The 13,319-nt window shown below is 41.4% G+C and overlaps 1 protein-coding gene across 1 annotated transcript in view; it reads left to right on the plus strand.

The window, feature by feature from the left end:
* GDA (guanine deaminase) overlaps positions 1-13,319 on the plus strand; it is a 68,186-nt gene that overhangs the window by 23,904 nt on the left and 30,963 nt on the right. Inside the window, exons 2-5 of the mRNA XM_060236407.1 lie at positions 223-311; positions 5,729-5,900; positions 6,528-6,615; positions 11,219-11,324. Of these exons, the coding sequence (XP_060092390.1) occupies positions 223-311; positions 5,729-5,900; positions 6,528-6,615; positions 11,219-11,324 (455 nt within the window). The remainder of the gene's footprint in view (positions 1-222; positions 312-5,728; positions 5,901-6,527; positions 6,616-11,218; positions 11,325-13,319) is intronic.

Raw genomic sequence — 13,319 nt, forward strand, 5'->3', positions numbered from 1 at the left:
CATTACATCAATTACCTCAGTTAATTCTACATAACTCTGGAAAGCTGGTAACATTTATATCCCCTTACTGAAGGTGGGATATTGAGGCTGACGGCATACAATAGCCATCAGGAGAGTTTACTATTCTACTCTAATTAAATGTTTTAAGTTAATATGAAGCACATATGCAAATTTGTATGAAATGTACACAATCCAGTATCTTATTTTTTCTCCCCTCTTTAGATTGCCTTTTTTGAACCAGTTGAAGAACAGGAGAAATTGGCAAAGAAGTGGGGGTTCAAAATATCTGAAATACGGGAGCTCAGTAACAAGTAGGCATTTATTTTAATTTCCTTTTGTCAACATGAATTTATTAATAATATTAACATTTATTAAAATCTATTCCTGAATGCTCAAAGTGCTTTATCCACGGGTCATTCACTCTGCTGTTGCGGTTTCCCCTGCCGATTGGCAGGGGGGGGGGGGTCAGCCTTTAAAGAGCCAGGGAGGCATTTCCCCAGCCTTAAACTTTTGCAAACGGAGGGAGGAGGAGGTGCTGCAGGGGGGACAGGGGGTGAGGTGCTGCGGGGGGTCAGGGCAGTGGGGCTGTGCAGCCCGGTTGCTAACAGGCTGCAGACCAGGACTAGTCCACTGCCTGGGGGTTCAGGACCCCTGACCTATGTCACCTGGGGCCAGTCACTCAGTCTGACCTTCCTCACAGAGTTGTTGTTGGTGGAATGGGATAGCAGAGGGGTGAGTTTAGTGTGCCTTCTTGAGATCCTCAGAGGATGTGGGGGGGAAGGAAATAAAGAAGAAGAGGCAGATTTTAGCTGTGCTCAGCTGCTGAGGCTGGGCATATGGAGAAGTGTTGAAAAACTACCTTATTGACTTGCAAGAAAGATGACTCATCTGCTAAAAGTGCTATATATACAAAAAGTAACTAATTTTTGTGGAAATGTAAGATACCTCCCTTTTATGGTATCCCTTGGGACTAGTCTTGCATATGATTAAATATATTTAGTAGGACTTTTGTGAGTTCCCCAGTAAATCAATTGCTTTCACAGCTAGGAATTAATTTCTTTTGTTTGTATTTTGCATAATAAATAATATCATTAATTGGGTGTCCTTTATAAATGTCCTTTATAAAGTTTATATTTCTGGTATCTGGCATTACATTTTATGGCACACATGGCCAGTTGGACAAAGTGACCTTTATGTCAGATCCAGCTCTTGTAACAAATGACTTTGACACCTCTGGGTTAGTGAATAGGCTGGATGTTGTTACTTATGCTGTCTCTATGGCCTGGAGCATGAGATGCCCACTAGGCTAATTATCCCAAGAAGGGATGGAAGTTGATGTGAGAGAAGGGGGAGGTGATTGGTTCTTTCCAGCATGGTGTGGCTGTGTTGTCCTTTTCTCTCCCCCTCCCCCCCATGGGCTGGTCCCCACTCCAGGCACAACTGAAACACAGCTGATTAACTTTCTCCTGCATTTACATCTCAGAGGTTTTCCTCCCCCACTCCCCTTTGGTGAGCTCATGTTTGGGAAAGGATGTTGTGTTTCTTCACAAATCCTGGAGTATTCTTGTTGAGGCTCAGTTCCACACCCCCCCCCCTAAGATTCTTGGTATTCCCTCTTATATTTCAATTTCTCTGCTTGCCTGCACAATTATTTTCCTCCTCTCTCTCTGTCCCTCTGCTTGCAAACACTGCTGTTTTTCACTGTCTTTGAAAAATTATGCATTTTTCAAAAGCGGGAGATTACAGTTGTAGGTTGCGATACTAAATACATTTACTTGGAACAAAGTCCAGTTTTAATCAATGGGCCTTTTTTCCAAGTGAATGCATTTGCAATTGGTGTGTTTGTCTGTACTGAAGATGAAATGTTCTTTTACTATGGCAGAGAATGTTCTCATTGGTTTACATTTAGAAAGCTTTGCCACAATAGGTTGCCTATAAACTCCTGCCGAGTTAATAAATGTAGATTGTACTGCACAGTAGAAAATTGGCAGAGCAGCATGTTGTCTCTTTGTTTTACCATGTTGTGCAATAGAAAGGAATGCAGATTTCAGTGTGCGTGAGACACATATGTGCATATGCTGCCTGACATCCTGCTGAGCAACACATTCACACAATATTCAGTCAATACTCATTAAAATTAAATAATAAACTTGGATATGCATTTTTGTTTCCAATCAATTCATGGTTGTTTTCTCTGTTTATTGAGATTGTCAAAATCTACTACTGCCAGTACTCATGGGAAGAAACTCTTACTGATAAGGCTTGATAAAAAGGGGAAATTGGGACAAGGTGGTCTCTGTAAATACAGCAGAGCATTTTAAGAACGTAAGAAGAGTCCTGCTGACTCAGACCAGTGGGCCATCTAGTTTAGCATCCTGTCTCACACAGTGAGATTCATATGGGGAAAGGTGGTCCTGAAGGTAGACAGATCCCAGGTCATATAGGGCTTTAAAGGTCATGACCAGGTCCAGTGGCGCAGAGTGGTAAAGCAGCAGTACTGCAGTACTGTGGTCTGAACTCTCTGCTCATGACCTGAGTTCAATTCCGGTGGAAGCTGGATTCAGGTAGCCGACCCAAGGTTGACTCAGCCTTTAATCCTTCCAAGGTCGGTAAAATGAGTACCCAGCTTGCTGGGGGGAAAGTGTAAAAAAAAAAGACTGGGAAAGGCAATGGCAAACCACCCCGTAAAAAGTCTGCCATGAAAACGTTGTGAAAGCAACATCACCCCAGAGTCGGAAACAACTGGTGCTTGCACAGGGGACCTTTCCTTTCCTCACACAGTGGCCAACCAGTTCCTCTGGAGGGCCAACAATAGGGCATAGAGACCAAAACTTTCCCTTGATGTTGCCTCCTGGCTCTGGGATACAGAGGCTTAATGCCTCTGAATGTAAAAGTTCCCTTCAGTCACCAATGACTAATAGCCTTTTCCTCCATTAATCTAAGAGATTTATCCTCCATTAATCTATCTAATCCCCCTTTAAAGCTGTTTATTCCTGGGGCCATCACTATATCTTCTGGCTGCAAATTCTACATTTTAATCACTCTCTGTGTAAAGAAATATTTCCTTGTCTTTCCTGAATCTTCTGCCCATTGGCTTCATTGGATGCCCTTACGTTCTAGTATTTTGGAAGAGGAAGAAAAAATTTATCTTTGTCAACTCTCTCCTCCCCAGGCACAATTTTATAAACCATTGTGAATTTATTTATTTTATCGTATTTATATCCCGTCCTCCCCTAACAGGCTCAGGGTGGCTAACAACAGTTAAAAGCAACATAGAGGTTAAAACATAATATACAATAACATCATTTCATACAATTTACAATCCCTAAAAAACCAAGTTGGTATCAATATTACTAATTATTGGTTAGTACTATATTAATTAACGTTGCTGGATGTTAATTGGTGCTCTGCACTTATACTGGAGTAGGTTTAAATTGTTGATACTGTGGAATGGTGGTCGCCTCCCCTTAAACATTGAATGCCAGTTTAAACAGTTCTGTCTTGCAGGCCCTGAGGAACTGGCAGGTTCAGGAAGGGCATTCCACAAGGTGGGGGCTGCTACTGAAAAGGCTCAAGCTCTAGTGGTAGACAGCCGAGCTTCTTTTGGCCCCAGGATCATGAGAAGATTTTGAGAGCTTGAATGTAGTGCTCTCTGGGGCTCATATGGGGAAAGGCGGTGCTGAAGGTAGACAGATCCCATGTCATATAGGGCTTTAAAGGTCATGACCAGCACCTTGAAGTGAATCCTTTCTTAGTCATCTTTTTTCTTAACTGAAATGTCCTATACTCTTCAGCCTTTTCTAATAGAGAAGGTGCTCAGACCCCCTAACCATCTTGGTTGCCCTCTTCTGTACTTTTTCTAGTTCTACAATGTCCTTTTTGAGATATGGAGATTAGAACTGTACACAGTATTTCAAATGTCTCTCACTCTGCAGAAATTATGGACACAAAGTAAGTCTTGTAGAACTAACATTTACATTTCATTGTAACTTTTTTTCAATCAAGGTGAATTTGCACATTGAGAGCCATTGCCTCTCTGCTGATTATTTAACCAAAACTGTCCTTGGAATATAGGATATAGGGCACTGAACCAATTCCTGGTGGGATATAGAGCACACAACCAGCTCCTGAGTGATAATTGACCTGAATTTAAACAACCTTGGGCACGGCTAGGGTTGCCAGGTCCAATTCAAGAGATATCTGGGGACTTTTGGGGGTGGAGTCAGGAGCAAGGGGGCAACAAGCATGATTGAACTCCAAAGGGAGTTCTGATAATCACATTTAAAGGGACCGCACACCTTTTAAATGCCTTCCCTCCATTTAGAAATAATGAAGGGTAGGAGCACCTTCTTTGGGGCCTCATAGAATTGGACCCCCTGGTCCAATATTTTTGAAACTTGGGAGGAGTGCTTTGATAAGAAGCACCAGATGCTATGCGGAAAATCTGGTGCCTCTACCTCAAAAAACAGCCCCCCCTAGCCCCAGTTACCCCCAAATCCACTCTGCATTATACTCTATAGGAATTTATTTCCTTAGGGGATAATGGAGTGCCCAGAAGACATTTCCCTCCCCCCAGCTTTCTGATAATCCTGAAGTGGGGGGAGGGCCTCCAAACTGGGGGATCCCCTGCCCCCAATTGAAAAGTTGAAAAAACCCTGAACTGAAAAAAAAATGTTCTGGATAACAGTCATGCTGTTATGTAAAGAGGGTAAACAATTGCTATCTTAGAATATTTGGAGATGTAATATTTCTTCATTTTTTTATTAATTGCAATTATTTTATTAATGTGTGTCGATCAAAATAATTAGCTTTAAATGAGCTAATTATTATCAAGTGCATATTTACCTACATTTAATTCTCCAGCTTCCCCGTGTCCTTCAATATAGCCTTCTCAATTTTATATCTCTCATATGAGTTCCTTGTATTTAAAACTTAGTTTTTTTAGCCTGTTATGCATCCAACACTTTCTCCATACAAAAACATATAACTACATAAACAGGAAATCCTGGAAAAAGGAGGAAGAGTGAGACAGAAAAGGAAGCAAGAAAGGGAGAAGAAACAACTAGGGTTGCCAACCTCCAGGTGGGACCTCAAATTCTCCTGAAATTACAAGACTACAATGATCAATTCCCTTGGGGGACATGACACATTTTGGGGTGGACTCTATGGAATAACATCCCTACTGTTTCCTCCCCTTCCCAGGTTCCACCCCCAAGTCTCCAGGAATTTCCCACCCCAGTGTTAGCAACCCTAAGTAACAGATATACTGAGGGTCTGCAATTAAACTTTTGTTTTTCTACTACATATATTTGCACAAACAGTCTTGGTATTTTTTTACATCTCTCTTCCATTCCTTCATGGACAAATGATTGCCATGCAGGCTGCTACTTCAGAGAGCCTTGGGCCATCACTCAGTCACTTCATCAAGCTGTTATGACTGTGATATGGGACTTCCAGATTACTTGTAGGCTGGTTGGGTTAAATGCCTGTCATTGCTCAAATGAACTCAGCAGCTTCTTCAGGTAAAAAAGGAATTATTCCATCATTCCTGTATAAAAGTTTGATCTTTAGATGCTAACTATTCCAGAGCTTTTTATTATTAGTTTACTATCATAGCAAGGATTGTTGAGTAAGTATGTTGTTGAAACACAGAGATCAAGGGCATAAGATTCTTATACAAACAGTGTTTTACAAACTGAAACAGTTTCCCCATTGTTTTCCTTCTCAGTGAATTCTTCATGCCTGGTTTGGTTGACACACACATCCATGCACCGCAGTACTCTTTTTCAGGGACACGAGTAGATCTGCCTCTTTTGCAGTGGTTGAAGGCATACACTTACCCAACAGAAACCAAATACAAAGACAGTGATTTTGCAGAAGAGGTGTACACTAGAGCTGTGGTAAGTAAATTGTCTCCCTACCTTAATGATGAGGTCTGCGTTATTCTGAGCACTCTCCTACATTAGTAGTTTGCTATATCACCGCAGCCCATATTATGTTTGTAAGTTTAAGTACAGATGTGACACCAGAATATATTTCACTGTTATGTGAACTATGAGTTGTCATGCTCCCTCTCACCTCTCCTTGCATGCTTCAAATCCATCTTTCCCTTTCTGGTTTTTGACCAATCACAGCTTGTTATACATTCATACAAGGTAAACTACAGGTTTCCTGCAAACTTGAAGTGGAAATCATAATTGAACTTTGGCTAAAATACTAGCAACTAAAATACCTAGTATACTCTAAAACTGATGTTATGGACTTCCGTACTAATATCAGTGTTCAGAGTAATAAGAAGTAGAAGGCTAAGTCAGAAATCCTATACACATTTACCTAGAAGGATGTCCCATTTAATTGACCAGATGGTAGTTTTGAGAAAACATACTTGAGATCATGCTGTTGGTGGTGGAAAGTGCCATCATGATGCAGCGAACTTATGGTGACCTCATAGGATTTTCAAGGCAAGAGATTGTTTAAATTGTTTAAATTTAAACAATTGCAAATAATTGTTTAAATTCTTTTTACAGAGACGAACTCTCAAGAATGGGACAACTACAGCCTGCTACTTTGCAACAATTCACACTGATGCCTCTTTGCTTCTTGCTGATATTACAGGTAAAATAATAAGATGTTTCTAGAGGGTATTTCAAAAGGCACAGGTCTAGGCTGAAGCCAATTTAGTTATTTCTTTAATGGAATGATTCATACAGAAGGCTTTTGTGTCTACGACCCTGACTAATGCTGTGCAAATGGAATTGTGTGGAGGGGGGCAGAATGGTCTTTGGACAGATTTTGGGGAAGTATCATGGTTTGAAATCAAAGGCAAATAATCCCTGTCATTGAAAGGAGTGCAAAACCTGCTTCTGCAGAAGTTTGTGCAACAAGAGGTGGGTTTTTTTTTTTAACCCCCTCTTCCTTACAACCTTCTCAGGTTCTTCATGTGTTTTTCCATGCAGTTAATAACGTAAGACCTGCCTTGCTGGGTAAGACTACCAGTGGGTAGAGCACTGTCCTTGAGAGTGAGCCCCCTTAAATAGACTTTGGTAGGATTCTGAATAGACCATTTTAGGATTGTGTTGTATGTCACTCAGAGTTCACAGTCTGTTGCAGTAGCCAGTGAAGTTTCTCTGGGAAGTTTACAAACAAGATACAATGGAAATATCCATGTTGTTTGTACTTGAATCTGTTATACCTAATAGTTGTTGATATATCTATTGCTATCTGTTGGGGGTCTGTAAGAGGGAGGAGGGAATTGACAAAAATGGCTCTCCTTTTCTGTGGGAAGAACCCTTTTAGCAGAAGAATTCAACCTACTAGTAATACATAGCTCTCAAATAGCTCCTTTGGGATGTTCATTCATTCTCATTAATTCATTTACTTTAAGTTAAAATATTTCTAGTGCACCTTTCCTTTGAAACATGATTTCAAGGCAGTTTACAACATAAAACACAACAGTGATATATAAGCTAAAGATGTAAAAATAATTAAAACCATATCTGCCATTAAAACATTACTCACCAAACTCCTCAGCAAGCAAAATCAACATACAACTCTTTGAAGCAAAACCATTTCACAAGCCCTACTAAAACGTAGTAGAGAGAAAATAAGCTGTTCCAAAGAATCAGGGATGTCAGTGAAAAAGCCACAAAATGAGCCCCCCCCCTCACCACTAGGAATGAACATGAACCAGGAAAATGGTGGTTTATGGTTGTTCATGAGAAACTATGAACCGTGGTTCGCAATTTATATTTATAAATAAAACTTTACATCTATAAAATCTTTTTTTTTTAAAAACAGAATCCAGTACAAAATTATGTTTTCTTTTTAAAAAGCCCAGTCCCATACCATGCCATAATTCCCAGTCGAGACAACTGTGAAAAGAGGTGTTTTTTTTCCAATAGGGTTGTCTGCTCTGAGTTGGGAAATTTTTGGAGATTTTGAGGAATGTAACCTCCAGCCAGTCTGCAAGGGTAGCTCCACTTAGATTGTATTGAAGTAATCTAATCTGGATGTTACCAGGGCATACACCACTGTGGCAAGATCTTTCCTGCCCAGGAATGGCTGCCAGTGGCTCACCAGCCAAACCTGGTGAAAGGGGTTCCTGGTCATTACTGCCACATGACTATCCAATAGGAGGCTTGGGCCCAGCAGCAGCCTCAAGCTATGAACCTGCACCTTTGGGGGAGTGCATCTCTATCCAGAACAGGAGATATCCCCATTCCCAGATGAGTAGCACCTCTGTTTTGATGTGATTAAGCTTCATTCTATGTCAGGCACCTGTTCATGGTTTCCACACTCCCTGGGGTTTGCTGGAAGCACTGGATGCAGCTGAGTGTCACCTGCACATTGGTGGTAACTCAGCACAGTTTCCAGATGCCCTTCTCACTGGCTTCATGGGAATATTAAAAAGCATAGGAGACAAGGTGAAACCTGACTTGGGGTGCCAGGCCCAACTTAGAAAGTATCTGGGGACTTTGGGAGTGGAGCCTGGTGACTTTGGGGGTGAAGCTAGGAGACTTTCCCATTCTCTAAAATAAATAAAAATGCAGCAGTGCTTTTCCCCTGAATACAGTCTTCATTTCCTTCTTCCCCAGCAGCTGCACTTCCACTAAATGAAAGTAAACACAGACACACACACTCACAAAGCAGCCAAAATAAACAGTTTGCAAGCACACACTTTTATGGTCTCATTGGGCAACTTACTCATGGGGGTTGCTGAATGTAACCATCTGCTGTATTTCAATTAACGTCTTCAGATTAACAGGAAAATGAAAGGGGAGGGAGTGGAGTTTTCCTCCATCTCATAACCAGGTTCTAATTTTCTCTTTACTATTTGCTTTACTATGCTTCTGAAATGAATGCAAAACAGAGGGACTATGCTGGCTTCTCTTCCTTTCTCACATGCTTCACAAACTCAGGGGAAAGAGCCGTGTGGTTCTTCTTGCTTGTTCTACCTATGCAGCTTCCTTCTGCTGAGATTTAAAGGCACACACAAAGTTCCAAACACAAGCAGTTTTCATAGGGTTGCTAAGTCCAATTCATGAAATATCTGGGGACTTTGGGGGTGGAGCCCGCAGATTTTGGGGTGGAGCCAGGAGACATTGGGGGTGGAGCCAGGAGCAAGGTTGTGACAAGCATAATTGAACTCCAAAGGGAGTTCTGGCCATCACATTTGAAGGGACCGCACATCTTTTAAATGCCTTCCCTCCATTGGAAATAATGAAGATTGGGGCACCTTCTTTTGGGGCTCATAAAATTGAACCCCCTAGTCCAGGGGTGACCAACGGTAGCTCTCCAGATGTTTTTTTGCCTACAACTCCCATCAGCCCCAGCCAGCATGGCCAATGGCTGGGACTGATGGGAGTTGTAGGCAAAAAAACATCTGGAGAGCTACCGTTGGCCACCCCTGTCCTAGTCCAATCATTTTGAAACTTGGAGGGCATTTTGGGGAGAGACACTGGATGCTGTGCTGAAAATTTGGTGCCTACCTCAAAAAACAGCGCCCCCTCCCAAGCTCCAGATATCCATGGATCAATTCTCTATTATACCCTATGGGAATCGATCTCCATAGGGAATAATGGAGTGCCCAGCAGACATCCCCCCCCCCCGCTTTCTGATGACCCTGAAGTGGGGGAGGACCTCCAAACTGGGGGATCCCCTGCCCCCATCTGGGGATTAGTAACAACTGAAATAAACCACTGCGTTACTTACATATTGCGAATTATTGCTCCACTATTTCTTATATCCATCTCAGTCTTTCAGAAGGGACCTGCCATACAACAAGTTTAGTATGCATTAGGACAAGGCAGTAACAAACACAGGTGGGATAATAGTCTCAAATCAGAAAGATACTCCATTCCATAGATTTTAAGGAACACTGAGCCTCTTGGATTATCAAGCTACACAAAATGTAACCACAAAATGCTACAAAGCTTCACTACAAATGTCATTGTCTCACAGTAGGTTTACAGAACTTATATTAACACCTGGTGGCATACTGATGGCCTAAAAAGAGACATTTGAAAACCTTTCCTGTTTGTAGGTGGCTATTTACAACTTTGCTGGTCCTGAAATTACATCATAAAATTTCTCCTCACCAGTTCTTTTAAAGCAGAAGTTTGTCTCACTGGTAAGATGAAAGTGGATATCAAGGTTAAACAGTGAAGTTGGCAATTCAGCTTAATACAGCAGACACAAAACAAAAAGAGGAAGGCCATAACAGCATATGTCCAAGACTAGTTAAGGTCAGGAGAACAACATGTGGGGAAAACCTAAGCTTCCTGTCCCCATGTGCCCAATATATATTGGGTCCTGTGTGCCTGGGAGTTCTGAGCAGGGGATTTGCAGCACATATCTACATGGGAATCCTTGTGGCAGAACAGAGTAATATCTAGCTAGACCTGCGTTTTGCCTGTCAGGGCCGGATCTGGGGGGAGAGGGAGAGAAGGGTGCTTGCCCTGGGCGCCGACAGAGGGGGGGCGCCAAATTGGGTATGGAACCCATTGTATTCTATGGCAGGGGTGGCCAGCGGTAGCTCTTCAGATGTTTTTGCCTACAACTTCCATCAGCCCCAGCCATTGGCCATGCTGGCTGGGGCTGATGGGAGTTGTAGGCAAAAACATCTGAAGAGCTACCGTTGGCCACCCGTTCTATGGGACCATAAAATAGAATGGTCCATAAGGGGTGCCATTTTTTGATTTTGCCACCCCTCAAAAAACATGCAGATCTGGTCTTGCTGCCTGTGCAGTATTTTCCAGGGGGATTATTTGCATGTAGGGCTGTTAAATTTCTTGCTCTAGCTGGAGACCTCAAGCTCAGCAGCCCCATTCTGTAGGTGGCAGGGAAAAGTGGAGGGGAAACTGCTATCACTAAGCAACAATGTCACTTCTGGGTTTATGCCGGAAGCAACATAATCACATTGGGGAAACATTCTGGGATTCCCCTGAAACTCTAAGGTAGTTTCAGTGAAATCTTAGAGCATCACCCTGACATGATGATGTTACTTAAAGGTGCTGTAGCAATAACAGTTTACATGTTCCTATCCCCCGCTGTCTACTGCCTGTTGCCAGTGCTGACAACCCTACTTGTGTGAGTGGCTGCAGTTGTGAAGAAGTCCTATAAAGGCAAAAATTTGTTGGCATGGTGTTAAAAGGAGGGCTTGCCAGCAGTGCAGGTGGAAAACATTCTTCTGAGTTTTGTTCTCTTTCATTCCTCACAGATAAATTTGGACAAAGGGCATTTGTGGGTAAAGTTTGCATGGATATTAATGAGAGTTGTCCAGATTATAAAGAAATCACTTCAGAATCTATCAAGGAAACTGAAAGGTAAAACTCTAACGTGACTATACTTTCTGTACACACTTCTCATTGAGTTGCCACCACCAGGGGATGGGGGTGTCAGGTTGCCAGATTCAGGTTGGGAAACTCCTGGAGATTTGGGAATGAAACCTGGGGAGGACAGGGACTTCAGTGGAATACAATGCCATAAAGTCCACCCTCCAAAGCATCCTTTTTCTCCAGGGGAACTGATATAATTGGTCTGGAGATCAGCTGTAATTCTGGGGATCCAGTTCTTCAGGTCCCACCTGGAGGTTGGTATCCTTAACTTGGCAATATATTTTTCTTAAATGTGATGGAACAGGAAGTGTCTGGCACTTAGAACACAACCTTGATCAAAATGGAAAAACTGAAGATTTTGTCAGAAAAAGTCTTTATCATGAAAAGTCTTAATCTGATTCTATCAACTAATTCAACTATTTTTATACCCATGTAAAATCCAGTTACCACTGAAATAAATTGATGAGGACATATTTCCTCTTGGATATATCAATTGTATTTTTTTTAAAAAGGTGGTATCTGTTTCTGTTTTTCTTATTTCTCTGCTTTAGATCAGTAGGTAAAACTAGTTCTCACTATTTAGGACTTATTTCAGACTTCTAGTCCATTCTTCAAAGAACTTTGTCAAAATAAGTCTTTTTTTAAATGGATGGGATCAGGTCACAGAAACTTGACCATGGTGGCCTAACAAGCATATTTAACTATATAATATGTTAAATATTGTGGGTGTTGAGGTGTAAGAGCAATATCATTTCCTTGTAGGCAATCCTATCCACGTCGCAAACCTTGCTGCCTACTGCCTCTTTTTTACCTAGCAGTAATATAAGAAAGAAGCAATAAGATACATAAGGAAAAACCCCCCACCATTGGCATGATGGCATTATGTCACATCATACATCTCCAGGAATTGCTGGGGTTTCCTGTGAACCCTAGAGAGGCATGATATTGCTTCCAGGGTTTCCCTGGAAGAGATGTAATGTCAGCACACTGACAGCACCCCTACTTTCCTACCCACTCAGACTCCCACTGGCAACTCTGTTTCCTTGCCTGCAAGTTTACAGTTTAATTAAGGACAATAGCAGCAGAACAGAAAAAAAGAAGGAAAAGGAGAATGAGATTATATACAACTTCAAAAATTGTATTTACGGTAATTAATCAGCCTTACCACCAATATGGTGCTCAAATAGCTATTCAAATTTACCGCCTCCTATTAATATCACTTATAAAAATCACATAACCACTACATTCCAGTTTTCCTAAAACAAATTCCCAGAATTAGGCTACCCTTCAATTTCCATGTCACCTGCAGTTTAGTAGCCTTTATCTTCATTGCCATTTCTCTGCCATTCTTTAAATTTTTTAAATAAAAGTACAACTGCTGATGGTTATAGAAATAACACACACTAAACTTCAGTACAATAGAATGCAGTCTATTGAATGAAAACAATTGAAGACATATAAATAACTCCTGAGGGAATATAAATTGCTGCTTTTTAATGGGAATGTAAAAGATGGCTGTTACAAAAGTGCTGGGTAAAGTTTAGCTATATGGTCAGTAAAGTGAACACTTGACAATGGGCTTTTCCCAGAATCAGTCACTATGTTCCACACCCTTTCTCTTCTTTGAATTATAATCTCTTTTTGTCTCTGTTTTAACAACTATTGTTCCATTTCCTGTTGTGGAAAAAATTGGGAGTGGATGTGATAAAATCTCAAGGATAAGCAATATGGAATATGGAGAATACCTGTGTAACTCTTTGTTCCTACTTCCCTTTTAACAAGTTAAATATACATAGAGCTGTGAGGCTGTCTAAAAATACTAGATTGCATTACTTCAGTCAATGACAGTGCCATTGTAAACAGAGTTTCAGCCTGTCTGGTGTAGTGGTTAGGAGTGGGTTTGATTCCCTTATCCTCCATATGCAGCTGCTGGGTGACTTTGGCCAAACCACAGTTCTCTCAAGAGCTGTTCTCTCAAGAGCA

This window comes from Heteronotia binoei, chromosome 4 (assembly GCF_032191835.1).
Source record: "Heteronotia binoei isolate CCM8104 ecotype False Entrance Well chromosome 4, APGP_CSIRO_Hbin_v1, whole genome shotgun sequence".
In the NCBI taxonomy this organism is placed as follows: Eukaryota; Metazoa; Chordata; class Lepidosauria; order Squamata; family Gekkonidae; genus Heteronotia; species Heteronotia binoei.